The sequence below is a fragment of the Rhopalosiphum maidis genome, chromosome 1, assembly GCF_003676215.2.
Source record: "Rhopalosiphum maidis isolate BTI-1 chromosome 1, ASM367621v3, whole genome shotgun sequence".
Lineage (NCBI taxonomy): Eukaryota > Metazoa > Arthropoda > Insecta > Hemiptera > Aphididae > Rhopalosiphum > Rhopalosiphum maidis.
In genome coordinates, this window is record NC_040877.1 from 14,486,996 (window position 1) to 14,506,024 (window position 19,029).

Here is a 19,029-nt window from a genome sequence, read left to right on the forward strand (position 1 = left end):
TATATATTTTATAAAGTAACTTAAAAAATTAAATTGAGTTTTTACTATTGTTTTGATCAATACATTTGTTTGGTAATTTATTACGAAAAGTTACAATAATAACGATAATGAAAAATCGTATATATTTAATAACGTATTATAATAATATATAATCTGTATTAACTTGAATAAAATCCTCGTGTTAAAATAATAAATAACAGGGCTTTCATAATAATAATCTCCCCTAAAGAATTGTTTCAGCCGTTTTTATAACGTGATAAAAGTTAATCGTTCTAATTGAATTTTTGGTCTTTAGAAAGTCGCAGTATTGTTTGTCCATTACGATAAACCTTTTATTCTTTTGGTTTTCATCAAAGTTCTTTTTTTGTTAGGATCTCTGTCGGTGTAATCTGGATTTTCATTAATTAGCTAATAGAAACTAAGGTCGGTTTGTTACTTTGATTTTGCTATTTCGGTCTATATAGTGTTGTATATATCTATACAGCAATACCGCGTGTCCGTTAATTTATATAATTCCTATTCCCTGCATTATTTAGTTTGTCAACCATCTAGAGCAAATGCTAATTTATCTTTAATAACAAATATCTTGAAGCCTTCGTATTTTGGCAAATACTATCAGTTTTACAAAGTTAACATGAAATAGTCGGTTTCTTTATTTATATCGATATCTATTGTAGTTTCCTGTTACACAGGTATATATGTGTTATCGAAGTGCACTTCGATTATCGTTTTCTATTTTATACCTAGACAAACATTGTAAATATTGAAAGTTACATGTGCATCTCAGAATTTAATAAAATCTTGATGGAAATACGCGCGTCTTGGTTGTTTATTCAGTTTTCACGTTGTAAATTGTAATACTATATGTTGGTAACTGTTACTTGCTATGGCTTATAAAACTATTACTACAATTGATATTACTTCTTCTATTACTACTATTAATAATGTAATAAGGAGTGGTAAGTCAGTTATTTATATTCGACAAGTATATATTTGTCGTCGCACGATATCTACCAAATCTAAAATTGTATTTTGAATCTAATCCTTTTACTATTAAGAGAAGAACCAAAACCCCGTTGGGATTATAGGAGTTTTCGACCTGTATTAATTTCATAGTACCTAAGTTAATCTTAGTTGAATTGTTATCTTGATTTTGAATTTGTAAGGATATCATTAAGTTTGGAGTTTTGAATTTAGTTTGTCCAAATAATGGCATTTTGTACAATATGGTATGTACAATGTACATGCATTATGAAAATATGTGTCATATACTATTATTTAATTATACAAATTTAAAATTTTAATCAAAAAACAAGATTCAATTCACGAATTGCTGTAGTTATTTCAATATTCGTTCTGTAAAATTAAGCTAAATGATTTTCATTTTGTGTTTTTTTCGACATTAAACTATCGTCTTTTTTTTAAATCGCTATGTTTATCTTGTTACCAATGATAATAATAATAATAAAAAAAAAATTATAATAATTAAAAGCCCAAATAATTTGAAATACTAGATATATTATGTATAATATTACATTTGAAAATGGCTTCTTTGAACGGACTCAGCTCGCTATTCAAATTCGCAAGTAAAGTATTTTCAAATTGTTAATATTCTTTTAATGAATTTTTAAGTCCACTTTGGTTTTTTTTTGATTATCCATAATTTTAGTGTTATTTTATATTTCCATTTATTTTATTAACTGCATTTTATATATAGCAAATACTTTGATGATTATTTTATAAAAAGCGGGTTAATCGCTTTGCTATAGAGTAGTTTTGAATATACCTACTGTCATTGATTATGTTACTGCAATGGATAAGTTAAATATGTATACAATAATAAATTATTTATTAATTATTTTATACTTTACAAGGTTAAATTATTTTAATTGATATTTATAATAAATTATAAATTCCTAAGTAAAGTTAATTCTGAAAAAACAAATATTATTTTTTATCTTTAAGAAATTTATTTTTTTTGGTTTTTACAATTTTAAACAGCATTATTAATAATTTTAAAAATATTTTATAGTCATTGAATAAATCGTTAAATATTTCATAAAAATCTTCTAATATTTTTTAGAATGTTGTATTTAAAAGTTGTAACAACTTTTAAATAACCTAAAATAAATTTTTTAATTTTTATACTATGGTGATATCAATTTTTAAAAATGTAAAATGTTCAACAAATATTAAAAAAACTAATTAATTCATGGTTCAATTCAAAATGTATGGTATTATATTATTATGTTATAAAAATAATAGTATGTTTTTTTAACCATTATAAAACTTTTATTTAAAATAATATTGTCAATGAACAGTGTAATTTTTTTTTATTTAACGAACCAAATACATTATAATTCAAAACTACAATGGATTTATGTTATTTTGACATTAATAGTTATCACAGCCACTCCATATTATTAGACAATATCGGAAAATTAATTTCTATACAGCTTTATATACCATAGGTATACATAATTTATACGAATATAATATACATTAAATGTTTCTAAATTAATCATAGTTCATACATTTTTAAACTTTTTCATGTTAAATACTAAATTTAATAAAACTCTTTCCTCCTTCTAAAAGTACTATCTTGATTAAATTTTATATTTTAAACCACACTTAAAGATAAAGATTGGAGTATTCAAGGTGATCACAGAAATAAAATAAAATATATTCATACAAATGTAAAACAAATACATTCATATCTATGCTCAATATATATATCTCGATGATTAGTTTAATTTTTAGTTAAAGAAAATATCAGTTTTCAAGTATTTAAATCACACTGACTTAATACTTACTTAGTTATTATAAGAAGTGTATACCAAGTTCACTAAATCAATGTTTTTACTCATTAAATGTCAATAATTAAATTGTAAATTTATTAACAGTAATATTAAATATTTTAGATGGAAAGTAATTTATTTTTACATTGAACGTTCTCATTTTATTATAATTTACTTTTTCCTATTAAAATTCTCCGGAGCACTCACTGTAGTTTATTATGAGTAAAATTCATAAGTTCTCCTAATCCCGTTTTTTTTTTTATTCAGACTGTGTGATAAATATATGTTTGATGAATAATAAAACATGTATTAAATCGGAAATCAAATTATTGAAACCTTTGAAATTAGATTTAAAACATTGCTCAACCAACTAACCTCGGTTTTAATGATTCTTTTGAGCTTCTGTGAAACTTAATTTTCTTTTACAAATGTTGGTAGTATTAAGCGACGGATGCTACTTGTAGCCGTGCATTTTTAACAATCATGACTCGACAACGACTCAATAACTTCTGTTTCGTCGTTAAAAAATAAATTAGATTCCAAATTCCATTATGAAATGTCGGGAAATGCGTTTAAATTTTAATAGCTACAACCTTACTAGCTACGTAGCGCCTATAACAAGCGCATTGTATTTAAGTTAAAGTAGATTAAATAATTTTTGTTTCTAGTAATCTAGTTAGTAGAGTAATTTTTTCCTTTTTTATTTTTATTGTCCTAAATAATTGTTCAAAGAAATTAAAATTAAATATTCTTTATAGTTTATATAAATATTCCCTTGTATTTTCCGAGTTTAATTTTGAAACTTTAATCCAGATAAATCCAAAAAAAAAATCAATGAAAATTATATATCAATTTTTTTAATTAAAATTTCTGTGAAGTTGATTTGTTCGTCTGCAGAATGTAAGTATTTAAAAACTGTTATTGAATATTACTTTCAATCAAATTTTTAAAATAAAAAATGATTGAATAATTTTCTTTTATAACTGTTAATGTATTTCCCATGCAATAAAACGACATTTTTAATAGGAATTATATTATGTATAAAACAAATATTGATTCTTAGATAATTTTTATTCATCGTAAAATTGCACGCAGTATCATTATCATATCATGTAATTTATACCGAGTCGACCATATTAAGTCATATTATATCGCAGTGTACAGGAATGAAAATGTTTTCGATAAAACAAAATGACCATTGATGACATGCGTATCTAATATAAGTAAATTAAATTATCCTTCCGATTACAATTTAATTTGTATATATATATTATGCATATGGTGCATGGAATGAAAGACGGTTGAACTATTACATGCATTCCAATTATGTTAATGAGATGGTCGTCTGCCGGTTGAAAAGTTTGAATACTCGCTATTCCGGTGGTGTATCAATTCTACATAATATATATTAATCATATTATGGTCACATATAATACATATATACCTAAAACAGTTTGTTTTCTGGGGCTGAGAAGTGATATTCCTATAGATAAATGTTTATGTTTTTACTCGGATTTTATTAACCAATATCCTTGTATATTGTACGACTGTACAAGTATAAAAAATAAATATATTACGGTCGAGGAGGCGATAATAAATTAATAAATGTCTTGTATCCCTACTCGGAACCTGTAAATAATATATAGACATATATATAGTTGTACTTGTGGCTGATATGCGTCTTACCTTCTTCGCAGAAATTCTAAAACATCAGAAAACGTGCGATGCGTATTTCGTCTTGGTTGGAACTCGGAAGTGACCGAAGCTTACAAACATAATATATGTGTAAAAGAGATAGTCGTCGCACTGCACAACGTTTTTATATTATCCGCATTCGTGGATGGTGATCTAGAATCGGTCGGCACGGCATTATAAATTTTCCCAATATTGGCTGAGGAACAATATTGTTATACCAGAGTCCTCTACAATATATTTACCATGGTATAAACCCAGCCTATACAGACCTATAGGCAAAGGCTGTCCGTATTGTACGCAGTAGGTACTCACGCAAACACAGGTTTGTACGATATTTTTGGTGTTTTTACGTTCGATCAGTTCTAAGAAACTACAGGTCCATTGCGCCACCTCAAATGTTTTCTTATATTCTATTTTCCGTCTCCGCACTTCAATGTTGTTTCGTGAGACAGATAATATAGATAATTAACTAGATTTGTATCTGATAATAACAGCCGAAACCGAAAACCGTCATTTTGGTCGAGGTCTCTGATGTGTTGTGTAATTATTCAACTCCCCTGTAATATTATAATATTATTGTTTAGTATTCATAATAACTATAAAACAAGTATAAATAATGAAAATATAAATATTTTTTTAATTTAAATAACGCTCTTATTGTAGTTTGGATTTTTGACCTTGAATATCTTTGTACAAGATTTTTTGTCATTACTTTTCTCAATACCATGTACACGATTACTATAAATTATAGGTATCCGCAGTTTCTCTGAAAAAGAGGCTGTAAATACGTTCCCCACTATTTATGTGTATTCTCCCTATAGTCGACAGACGCGCGATTATCGTTTTATTTTTGAGGTCGGTTCTACGAGTTATTTTCAATTAGTATCTACACTACCTACTTACGTCGGTCTTATGTGTAAATATACGTTTGTATTTAATAAATGGTTTATTAAATAATGTAATGTCAAATGTACACCGACCCCGTTCTAATCCTCCACACCGATAATGAATGAGTTCAGTGAGTATTGAGTATCCGTCGTCGGTGCCCTGGCAACCGTGTATGATATCACATATCGTTGTATATATATTATTAATGCTCTAGAATTATGTCTTTGAACATTTTATAAATTCAATTTGTAAAATAATTAGGAACGGCCTGTTAAAATTTAAAACGGTAAGTATCTAATATGTATTATACAATATTATTATAATATGCACATTTTACGTGCAGCATGTAAGTCCCTAACAAGTGTAAAAAACGAATATTATTTGAACTGCGCATTACCGACATATACCGACATATATATATATATAATATATTATATGTAGGTGCTCTAGCAACAGGCCGTCTGTTGATTCAACCTGTACGTGTATAATATCTGTTGAATATAATTTATTCGTAAATGTTCAAGGCGTGTGGTGGTTAACCCATCAACGACGTTATTTCTTTTAGGTGTCGATTTTTTCATAAGTCACGGGATTAGTCGATTTTGTGTTATTACAAAGGATCTGTGTATATATATATATAAGCTCGTCGCACTCTGTTTATTTGTCGTCGCTAGTGTTTAAGAAACTTTTGTGTAAACGGTCATTTGTTTAAAAGCTGCAAATCTTGAAAAAATATTCGTCGTGAAAGGAAAAAGGAAAAGAAAAAAAAAGAGACATTGTGTACCTACAAACTAAAAGTGCAAATATATCAAACTTCAATAGGAAAAGTTTGAATAGAAACGTTAATAAATATAAAGAAGAAGAAGGAAGAAAAAAAAATGTTTTCTGTTATGACAGTTTTCGGAGGACCCGCGTGAACAATACTTTTTTTTATTATTTTCTTTTTTTTTTTTTTTGCCGTTTGTCGACGGTTGCGGCGTCGTATTCGTTTAGTCCGACGGCGGCGGGTTTAAGCAACGCGTTTTCGTGCAGGGCTCGGAGGAAAGTTCGCGCCGTGTTGTGTTGTGTCGCGCATTATATATTACAATATTATACATATTTTTATCGCATTAATTGCGGACGCATTTGTTTTTGTTAATAACCTATTATCGTCACACTCACAAACACACGGACACGCACACATGTACACAAACACACACACACGTACCACAAGCACACGCACAGGACACACACACACACAAACACACGCACAAACACACGTACATTAACGCAAACACACACACAAACACTCCACATACACTTGCACACATCACGCGGAATCACCAGGTGGGTGTGCGGTGGCGGAGTGTTGAATATCCGTATGTACGTGTGTGTCCGCTCGTGTGCGTGTGCGCGCAAATAGGTACACGCCGCGGGCGGAGAGCGCCTCCCCGCCACCGATGGGCGTACCTGTGTGCTCGTCGCGCGGCGCATGCGCGCAGATCGGCGCGCCGTCGACGCCGCCGACCGCGACACATACACACACCGGACCCCGTTCGGGACGACGCCGTCGCGACCAGTGCGATCAGAGTCCGCATCAGTACCGGATCTTCTCCGCTACACTCCGACGCGCGCGCACACACCACTTTTTCTCTTTTTCGTCTTTTTTTATTTTATTCTTTCCCCTTTCGTTTCTCGTTTTCTGTCCACGCACGCAACAAACCCAACGGCTAGCCCTCGCACACACATTCAAACACACACACACCCACACACACACATGCAAGCAGACACACGTCAATAAACACAAACTATTCATCAGTCGCCCGCCGAAACCGTCGAACGCGTCCGCGACCACGAGACACTTCGGACGACAGGTGCGTGTTCTCAGCCGCGGGCTAATACACAGTATATTGCACGGTTTCCACGGCACGTCCCGATATAATTAACGTTGTTGACGACATCGTCGTATCATCAAACGTCTGCGCGCGAGTTCACAGCGCGACATCCTGACAGCCGCAGACCCAGACGCCGATGCGATCGTCCGGTTGACCGGCCGGTCTAGTCTCACGCGAACCCGACGTTGCCGCCGCCGCCGCCACCGTGTTTGCCGCCCGGCGGGCCCCGGTCGACGCGCCATCAGCAATCACGTACTGCTACACGTACCCGGGGGCACTGCACGTAGCCGGAGAGCAACAGCCGCCGCCGTTGCGGACTTGTTGCGCGCACTGTTGCTCGCCCGCCGCCGCCTGCACCACTGCCGCCGCCACCGCCGCCGTCACAGCCACAGCATACCACCACGTATATCAGCATCAGCCGCAGCCGCCGCAACCGCAACCGTTGCATCAGTATCAGTTGGCCGTCGCCGTGACGCCCCAACCCAAGACGCCGCACGTTGGTGGCCAGCTGTATCACTTGCAGGCCAACAACACGTATCACCACCCGCCGCTGCAGCTAGCTTCAGCGACCGGCGCCACAGTACGCGGAATCCGTCACGACGGCACCACCGACGGCCACTATCGCCACGCCGGCAGCGGACGCCGTGCAGGACGACGTGGAAATGGTGAGTGTCCGCGGCGAGTGCATTATATATATATGTATAATGATATACTCGTATACAATATGCATTATAACATTTATCGGTTTGTTGTCGTTTTTACGCTCGTCGTGCTCGTTGACAAAACACCGTCAGTTGTCTGTCCGTCCGTTCGGCTCGCCCCGTCAATCACTTCCCCTCCACGGAAACGGGATTGTTTATGCTCCCGAGAGAAGTTTCGAAATCCCCAAACCGTCCCGTAATGTATATATATAAAGTATTATGCATAATGCGCGTAAGATTTACGACGTTGATATTAAAGCTTAATTTTGTGTTGTTTATTAGTTATCATTACTACTTACTCGATTATTGGAAATCGTTGCGCATTACATATAATGTACGTTTCGTACGCGCGTACACGCATTATATCGTATATGTATACATTTATATAAATTGGAAAATTTAGTTTGTTAGAGTTTACCGAAGTTTGCTTTGCGTTTGTTCGTTTAACTTACAGGATGCTGTCGGATATCATATTTTGCCGGATGATTGACGAGGAAATCCTTCTCTTTTAAATTCGTAAATATTTACTCGACGATGCTTTTTTTATTTTTCGTCGCTCGACCTCACAACGACTTGGTAGAACTGCGGTAACGTTTATATGTGTGTCCGACGTTCATGAATTTTGTATTTTCAATAAGTCCACGGAACTGCACTTTTGCGGCGGAATTGTAAAAACCGCACACACTCGGTCATCGTACATTTTTTATCACCCCGGAATCGACATTTCGATGTAAAACTGCTGCCGCTGCTGCTTTTGTATGGGAGTTTGAACATATTCTGCAGATCCCATCAATTTTATTTAATAGTACATTACGTATTATTATTATTGTGATATTTTGTTATTATACTATTATACATGCAAAAAAAAAAATTATTAGAAAATAAGTGATTTTTAATTCACATGTAGTCGGTTTTGATGTCAAACATATTATTGTTTTCGAGTTGATTCTTCCAAGACGTTCAAGGTTGATATATCTGTAAGAGTTGAAGATCGTCAATACAATATTGGACGTTTATGCTTTATTTAAAAGAAAAAAAAATGTTATCTGTATAGTAGAAATGGCACGATCACAATTCAATTGTTGTTATCAAAGCGATTATTTCGGTTTTATAGTTATTTCGTTATTAATTTAATATAACAATATAATGTTGTGGAAACGATGCCTCTGCGTCTTTTTGAAATTGAATTGAAATTCCACACCTTTTGAGAATGTTTGCGAAATAAAACTACGCGTAGAATAGTATATTCTCGTATTGTTGTTCGTTCAATATTTAATATTAAATCTCTTCGATTCTCATCGCGATTATTATCGCGTTCGTAAATAGTCTGTGGTCTATGTATTATTTATTATATATATATATATATGTGCAGTAACCCCCCGTGTTTCGTTTTTCGTTTATCTGACACAATTTAACTGGATCATTCTGTATATTGTATGATACAAATGTGCCGTTTGCTATCTCGAAAAGTGTCTTTGTAATGAATTGCTTGACTTGTGGTAGTAACATTGTTATCATATTATGTCATTATATAGGTGTACCTAATCAAACGGCGGCGTTGAGTAATCCTCTAGTCATACATATTTTCTAATGTCGTGCTCATATATTTTTTTAAATCACGTAATAATTTTGAGTTTGCAGGGATAGCGGCGAGGGTTGATCGGATAAGCGATAAACCGCTATATTTTATCATAATAATATTATATATCATGTAGGTTTAGTGTGAGGTCTGACAAATCACGTGTGGTGGGTGGTGCAGCGAGCTTAGTTAAAAAATTAGTTATAGTAAGTAGGTATATTACAAGTATATGGATGTAAAAAAAAATCGATGACGTGCATGTTGTTGACGTTTTTAAAATTAAAACGATTTCAGTTCACGGTGGCTGGGGTAAAATCGAATATACTCTGACGTCTCGGTCGGCAAGTCTCTTTTCAATAATAATAATTATTTTTATTTTGTATTTTACGTTTTTACGCCATTGATCCGTCACCAAATTTTTGAATAAAAATAAATCGTAGATATGAAATGCGTACTACACAAATTGCCATGTTATTACGATATTTGCAGCAGATACCAAATCTCCACCACCACCGTCGTCGTCATATAGTCGCCCGTTCATTTTGTTCCTTTACGCTCATAAGCCGTAATAATTTATATTATACGTCCATAGAATATTATATCTTTCCGAAACGCGCCGCACGAATTCAATTCGTCCTCGTCTTCGCCGTGACCGTCATCGCCGCCGCCGCTACTAGTACCACCGGCGGTTACCCATGTTCTCTACCGCATCCTCTAGATCGGCATACACATTACCGGGTAACCGGTAATTTTCGTCCGTACGTAATAAATAAATGTATAGTAAATATATATGTGTGTGTGTGTGTGTGTGTGTGTGTGTGCGCGAGTACTTGTGTACTTGCACGGTGTAATTTTCTACGACAACGGTCGATGGTCATTACGTGCGGCGATGGTTACTCTCGCGTGTCTCTCGGGACCGCGGGAATCTCCACCTTACCCGGCATGCCTTCGGTCGGTACTCCGAATCCGGTGGTAGTAGTGCCGATGGTGGTGGTAGGGGTGCAGGTGAAGGAGGGTTCGGTGTTTAATGTTAATCTGCTCGAGATCACGGCCGTCCGATGCCTCGTGATATTCCCCCGCCTAGACTCGACCGTCTACTTAGACGGCGGCTACAAACGCGCCAAGGTGAACGCGCGCACAAAGTGTGTGCCCCACCCCACCCCTCACCATCGTCGCGTTCGGCCACTTCCATATATTTCATTCTGGGTTTTTGTTTTTTTTTTCCTATTCTTTTCTAGTGTACGCCCACCAATCGTAATAATAGTAGTTGCGAGAGATAATAGTTTTTGGTAATATATATCTAAAAAATTATATATATTATGTATGTTAAAGCGGTAAGTATAGTAGTAGGTTGGTACTTGTATCCGTTCAAAATTAAAAAATTACATAAAAAAACATTCCAAAAATCACATGAATACACAAAATAATTCCTATGTACGAGCATGTATGAATTAGTTAGGTATATGTGTGTGTTTAATTCCGATTGTATCGTGAAAAACGCGATTCGACGTTTTTCATAGTTTTTGTTTTGAAACGTTGATTATCCGCTAAATTGTTTACCTATCTTCACCATTTGTGAATAATGCATAATATTATATATTATATTTTCACTGTGCGCTTACACTTTCAGAATTAATAATATCTAAACAATAAATTATTATCGGGTATCTAAATATACCAAATTGCCTACCTTTTAACTGTATCGAGTCTCAGCAGTATACATAGTTTGACTAATATTTTTGGATTGTTTATATTACTATACTACTATATATGTATCATTATTGTGACTGGTTTAGGAAATTTTTTTTTGGAATAAGTGCATATTTTTTAAATAAATAATAATATTGCCATTGTGAAACAACGTTCAGTATAATAAACTCCTGTAAATCATGTTTTATAAAAATTTTGTTACGTCATATTTTTTATTGTTTGTACATCATTTTATATTAATTAAAAATATCCATCGCATAATTATTTAATCCATATACTCTCCAATGTTGTTTAAATACATAACATTTACATTTTTAAACAATGAGTCGTTAAAGTTATGAATGAGCTCTAATTAAGTTATTGAATTCAATGCCTACAGTAGTATAATAATAATGGTATGTTATATTTTATTGTGTAACTTGGGCTGGATCGCACGAAAATAATAAAATTTGTTTTCCTTATATTACTTGTTGGTAAAGATAGTATTTATTTATAGCTATAAAACATGGTAAGACTTGTATAACTTGAAATGTCAATTTCACTAAAAACAGTAAGGTTAATTAGAAATTATAACTTTGTATAACTCGTTACATGTTTTCTTCGGATTGAATATAGTGCACCTACCAATTTTCAAATAATTATATTAATTAACGAATCCGAAAAGTACTGATAAGTACATCAAATAAAATAATAAAGTGCTATTTTTTTTTTTCATAAACAAACCAGTCGTAAACATAATGCTTAATGTTATTATAATAATTATATGTATATTGTTAATTTTCAAATGCTCTTAACTTGCTTCAAAATTTAAAATTTAAAAAAGCTTAAACAAGGTTTTAGATAATGTTCATACCTTTAAATTTAATATTTTATCAATTCACTCCAATATTAAAAGTAACATAAATTATTTAGAACTTGACATTTTCTTTTATGCCATGATAAAGATGCGATTAAACTTTCGGGTACGACATGCTCTTAAATGATTATTATATTGATTCAAATGTTTTCTTTTTGTTTATATTAATATTAATTACTCATTAATCACTACTAGTATATAAGATACTATAGTAATTGATATGAGATATACCTAAAAATGGTAAAATGGACAACAATAATGCATTTTAATATGCCACAAAAATAATTGTAGAGGTTTATTAAATATTATTTTATGATTTAAGAGACATATTATATTATAGTACATTTGAACTTATAAAAATCGAATGACCAAACTACATCGTATGAAATTGTATTTATTGGACGTATTTGTTTGTTGGATTAAACTACGATTGAACTTGACAATATATTTTTTTTAAACTAATACGAATTACCATCTTTGTGAGAATATGCAGATATTATGTATAGTTGTACAGAGACAACTTTGGGAAATTATAGTTATCAAATAATTATTTTTATTGTGTTGAATTTTGAATTGTGTGTCGTGTTGTATATACGTACCAAATGTGGCATGTATTATATTTAAATTGTATGATAATAAATAATTTGTTCAATCGTTTCATCATATTCTAAATGAAATATTGGCACCCTGGATAATTTAGTGCTTTTAAACAAAACTTTAATTTCATAAACGAACAATATTTTATTTGTTTTTATATTAACGAGTAAGGTTCTTTGATGTAAACCACTAGATATCCGTTATAGAAATAAGCAGACTGAGTAAGATTAGTACAAATACAAGCTTTTTTTCAAATATTTGTTGCCGAGTTGTTGAAAGTGCCAACAATTTTTAATGCGTTTATGTTAATAATCTTGTTTAAGATCATACGTTGAATTATGTGTATTATACAAATCGATTAATGTTGAGTGTCGTTTATACTAGTTTTTTCCAATATCATATACTTATCAAATTTGCAGCGACCACTGATCCCAAATATTTGTGAATGCCCACGACCCGTTCCAAACCAATCTTAATCTAGTTTTTCACACTACTAAAACTCGTTTCCATATATTACCCTCGAGGCTTGGTCCGCCCAGAAATATAATAGTCATACGCGCACGGCTGCGGTGGAGGTTATGACTTTTTGTACGGTTAATACGACTTACGAATTACTTACTCGTAATAGGTATTTTTATTTGAAATTCTGTTCTTATGGCTATACATATTTATTCTTCGTACTTCACGGGATTGCCTATCTATTAAAATAAATGCATGTCATGAGAGTATAGAAAATAATTTAAGTTTTAGTGACTAAACGTTCCCTGTGATCGTGTTTTGACTTTTAACCACTGATTTTTAAATGTTAGGACGAGCACACGCGACATGCCCTGCTCAAGTCTAAAACAATTTCATACTATACTAAACGTAATGATATGATTTTCAATTAATATGATTACGGCGGGCGGTCTGCAGTGCTGGTGCTCGCAGTTGACGAAAGAAACCAATTTTCGATTTCCCGGTCATTTTTCCTCGCCACACGTTATTATATTATTATTATCACGGAGATTGCAGGCAAGCGGTGCGGGGGCAATAACTCAAACGACCGTGATGATGAGAGGGGGGAGTGGAGAGTATTAAATCAAAAATAGCGGTGAACCCGGAAAACTCTCGCTTAGATGTATTAATAACGGCCGTTTATTATTTTGATATTTTTCGATTAAAAATGCCGTACACGGTGGCTGTAAATCAGCGGAGGAAAGCCCGCCAAAAACCGGTTGACAGGAATGCGGGACCGCCGCCGTCGAGCATAGGTCATGGATTTAATAAAATAGCGGCCGAGTCGGTTGTTGTCACATGGTTGTGCAGCGCTGCATTACTATACGGTTAACTCCTAGAACGCATGTGCATTATTATAATTGGTGCGGCACAATAATAAAGAATCATATTATTTTATAGTATAGTTTGTGTGTACCCACGAGTCTACATTATTGTTGATATCACTGTGTGCATAATTGGGCTCGTTTCGGTCAGTGACGACGTGTCGATGCTCTACGTTTGATCTCGTCCATGTATTACGGTGCGGTTTTCGGGGGGGGGGGGGAAATAAAAATGTGCGTGGAAAAAAGGCTGTTCCCGCCAAACCTAATAACGACGGTCTCGTACGCCGTGTGCGCTCGTCATAGACGCATTGATAATACGATTTTTTTTTCGTCGATCATTTTATTCCGTTCCCTTCCAATTGTGTGTACACGAATGTATACAACATTCGTGTACGAACCGTGCGACCGACCGCGCGCACCCCCCCGCACTCTCTGATGAATGGTGGTGGCTGCCGTGTAACGAATGTTGCGGCGGCGACGGTGCGACGTGCCTTGACCAGTCGTCGTCGTCGTTGTCTTCCACGCATAAAGACCGGTTCCCGGGCCCGGCGCAGTCAAGGTGAACCGGTCAATAGCCCCGGCTTGGAGGTCCTTGACTCTCCTCCGCGCGGCACTGGCGGCGGCGGGGTCGTTCCAGAGAGAATATAATCACTTTCTTCAACAACAGAGTAAAAAAAAAAAAACATAAAAAAATAAGATGCCGTCGTTTTTTATTATTATTTTTTTATATCCTCCCCACCGCCCCCACTCGCCACTACTTCCTGACTCCCCCGATGGAAATATGCGCCGAGCGATGACTCATACACAAAACGCGTGCTATTCGTGTATACATGTATATATATATATATTTATGTATCATACATACCTATACCGTGTGAGAATATCGTTTTTTCGATCGTCGAACGTCGTTGGCGACGGTCGATGATAAATCCAATGACAATCACGTGCCCTAGATATGACAGTCGCGTGTATTTCGCGGGGGCGAAACTTTGCTGACTGCTACGCGCTTAAATATTATGGGTTGGTTTATACCGACCCGCAGCGTAGTACGACTGGGACGAAGCAGGACTCGTCTTAGTTGCAGTCACCAACGTCGTCGTTAACGTCTTCACGGAATCGTGATCTCCTCGTGCGTATTTACATCATTTATTATTATTGTTATTATTGTTGTAGTTTCATGGTGGCGGCAACAAACGGCCTCCCACCTCTTACCCGTTCTCCTAAACTTTGCCGTGTACAATTTTAGTTGTCCACGACGTACCTATACTGGCGTATCTATATTATAATACCTACGTGCGCGTCTGCGTGTAATTTTTTTCTTTCCCATCCAAACTATAATACATAATACCTTCTTGTATTACTCCGCGCGCGCAGGACAAAGAACTTCCAAGTCACGGATTCCTGACCGGGCACCGGTCCGTGACTGCTGCCGGTACGACGACCATCGACTCTTCGCAGTCAATGTATTTCTCTCCCCCACTCACCGCTGCCCACGTTATTATTATTGTTGTTGTCGTCATCGTTGCTGTATTCTCGCCGCCACAATTAAACGTAACTAGATGTGTGATAATGCGAGTCCGTCACCACCGCGCGCGAGAATGCGTTAGTTTGTCGTTCGACGTTATCTCGGTTCCTTATCATCGTTTGTATAGGTTCGCGTGAGCGGATTTTCGATAATTCTCGGACCGTTGTCTTTCGGAATTCGTCGGTGTTGTCTCTCGTTATGATTATAGTATACAATAATATTATTTTCGTATAGTATTATTTTTTATTCTCAAGCATTCGAACGTCTCAGCAATATTACAAAACATATTAAGATAACGTCTATACACGCATTCGTCATGTATATATAATATATATCAGACATATTATCGTAAATAACACACTAAACAGTAAATTTACTTTTAGCATTACCAATACGATTGTGTTGTTTTTAATATCATAATATCATAGTAAATTTATCTATTAATATTAAACTCAAAATCTAACGTCCTGAGTCTACCGTAGGTATTATTAAAAAGAAAAGGAAAAAAAAATATTTTAATTGTAAATCGAGCTTGTTTTTAGCAATGCGATGGCTCTGTTAACCATTGTCTTTATATAAAATATATGTAGTTTATTTTTTAGTTTATCAATTGAATATTATTATTATGATAAAATATATTGTTTTAAAGTCTATATGTTGTGTTTCATATCACGACTTAACCATATATATTCATATTAATATATTAATCATACATATTTTATATTTTTGTGTCAATTTTTCGATATGTTTCATTTTCTGTTTCACGATTGTATTTTAACGTCAGAGTGCAATAGTAGATATTTAAGTGTAAAAGTATATTTCACTAGTTTTTATTTAAGATTATGTTGTTTCCATTTTGACGCGGTGCTCTTGCGTGTTTCTTTCGTTTTAATCAACTTGATGTGTTTTTATTTAACACGAAAATACTTTTTTTTTTTTTACTTTACGTTACTTTGTTATCTTTAAATATCGATGTAAATACTTATATCAATTGGCACGGGTAACGGCTGTAAGACAACCATTGAACATGGATTTATATCATTTATAAATGTGTACTTGCAGAGTCCCATAAAAAGCGCCTAACGATGTTTTATGGGTGTTGAAAAAAAAACTCGTAACGCCACATTGTGTGTTCCTATATAGTTTGTGGTGGTATACCTTTTCAAATCAAATTTTATATTAATACTTCGAATGACTAATAAATATAAATCATTCGAGGTATTTTACTGTGAGCATATAACGAGCCGCTTGTATACTATGTTCGTATACTTATTTCACATTACAGCCATGCCAAATCCAGCTTATTCACGTCTTTCCAACGATTTATAACTCTATATATGTGATTGATTTGAATCTTATACATTATCCTGCGATCCCTGCGGTGACCGGGTGTCCCGACCGTTGAACCGTTTCCCTGCGTCTAAAATACAAATTTTAATTTTACCGCCTAGCTCGCTCTCGTGTGTAGTAAAACTCAGTCGACATCTATTATAATATTGTGTAGGTACAGTAAATGTGTATATGTTGGTATGTATGTAAGTATGTATGCATTTATGTATATTGTATTTGTATTTATACATATAGATATAATAGAGTGAGAGGTGACGATACGAGAAAGTGCTACTACCACTATGACGGTGATGGCGATAGGGTTGGATTTAACATGAATATGTTATTGTGTGCCCGACTCGTCTGCAGGTCGTCTACACCGAATTGGATAGGGCGTGGAATGAAATGGTTTGTGGGAGTCATGTAAGTGCGGGGTGGAAGAGCACGTTAAATTAATGAACCCCACCATCGCCTCAACCACCTCCGACGATGACGATGACGAAGATGGTAGTGGAAAGAGAGGAGTGGGCAAGTCGTGTAGGGATAATGGCGCTGTCACTCGGCCGTATCATTAGACACGTCGTGCGACGTCAATGCGACGTATAAATTGTATATATACATATATTTATATATTATATATAATATAAGTACATATACATACACACGCCACAGACATGCATTGAACTCCCCTTATGTAGGTTTGTAGGGGAGGGTTAGAGAGGTAGCGTGAGTTCTATAGAACAGCAATAGCAATAGACAATCACCCTACATAGGACTACTGTGCACAGTGTGCCGAAATCAGAAAATTTTAAAACGCGTCGTCCAAATGTACTAATGACCTGCGAGTAGGTAATATTACAGTAACAATAATAAAAAAAAACTCTTTTCTGTTTGTTAATATCTATGTTAAATACATACATTGTATAATTATATATTATAATATACACTCGTGTGAGTTCCTATAGGTACCATCAATAACCATGGTATTTGTATTTATATATGTATATATTATATTTATATGGACAAGGGGGGTCACCGGTGCCATCGGCCTGCCGGGCTTAGAGTAGGGCCGTTAAGGTATCTAGCATCACCTGAGACCTCTATGTTCAACGATTTATATCCCTTACGAACGGCCCCGCCGGTGATCGTAGACCGTGGTGGTAGAGTGGGGAGGTATCGGTAGGGAACCGCTTGTTTATTACCAGTATCACCCTGATCGCCCCAACGTTTCCATAATAATAACAATAATTATTATTCATTGGTTCGGCTGCGGTCAGTTTTTTATACGAACCTCCCCTGCTATCCAACTCTGGTACCCCCTCACCCTTTGTCTCATCCTATCTTTGTAGTCTCCTCTCTCGGTGCGTGCGTTATACGACCCTTTATATACGTTTTAAAGTGCGTGCGTATATGCTTTATATTATGTACATATGATTTCCCCTTCTACCCTAAATATATATATGTATATAAATTCGATACGTTTTCGTATAATCTAAAAGATGAAATATCTTTTTCGATACGTTGCAATGTAATGTGATTTTGTTGCTGTGTTGAGAGGAGAATGCGATTCAAGAAAAACACCTCCATGTGTACCCTTAAAGCCACCTATACCTGTATAAGTATACCCTCTAAAATTGTAGTATTATTTTGCGACTGTTTGAACAAATGTAGTATATACACTCACCTGACACATACATAGGTTCTCTTGCGGTCCTTTGTTTGAAGATTTCAATTTATTAATAATTATCCGATCAACAACTTTGTTTGGTTACTCTGTCCATCCTCAAACTTAAGTTTTAGTTGTTTATTATTGTATAACTATAGATTGATATAAATTAAAAAAAAAAAAAATGGCGATAATAGTGATGGTAGAGCGATAGTAAATATTTTCAAAATGAATTTGCTATTTGTGAAGCAATTGACGAGACAACAGGATTCGGAAAAAATAAAGTAAATATTTTGTGGTATGTCTCAATCTGTATGCTTTAAAAGGATGATTGGAGAAAGGTTTCCGAAAAATGTACAATATATTTTTATTAATCCACTTTCATGTGTCCATCGCTATCGCACGTCGATCTGTAGGATACGTCGAATTACCTTCAATTTGTATCGACATAGCATCACCACTGTATAATCACCCTTGTACTCGGTTCGC

General features: G+C 34.7%; 1 protein-coding gene across 10 annotated transcripts in view; it reads left to right on the forward strand.

Moving 5' to 3' along the window:
- LOC113549443 (polypyrimidine tract-binding protein 2) overlaps positions 1 to 19,029 on the forward strand; it is a 175,638-nt gene that overhangs the window by 81,188 nt on the left and 75,421 nt on the right. The window contains exon 1 of one of the 10 annotated variants that reach the window (XM_026950751.1): positions 6,930 to 7,920. The exons of the other annotated variants lie outside the window; for them this stretch is intronic. Coding sequence (XP_026806552.1) covers positions 7,918 to 7,920 — 3 coding nt within the window. The 5' untranslated portion in view covers positions 6,930 to 7,917. Of the gene's footprint in view, positions 1 to 6,929; positions 7,921 to 19,029 lie in introns of those variants that run through there. 10 annotated transcript variants of the gene reach the window in all.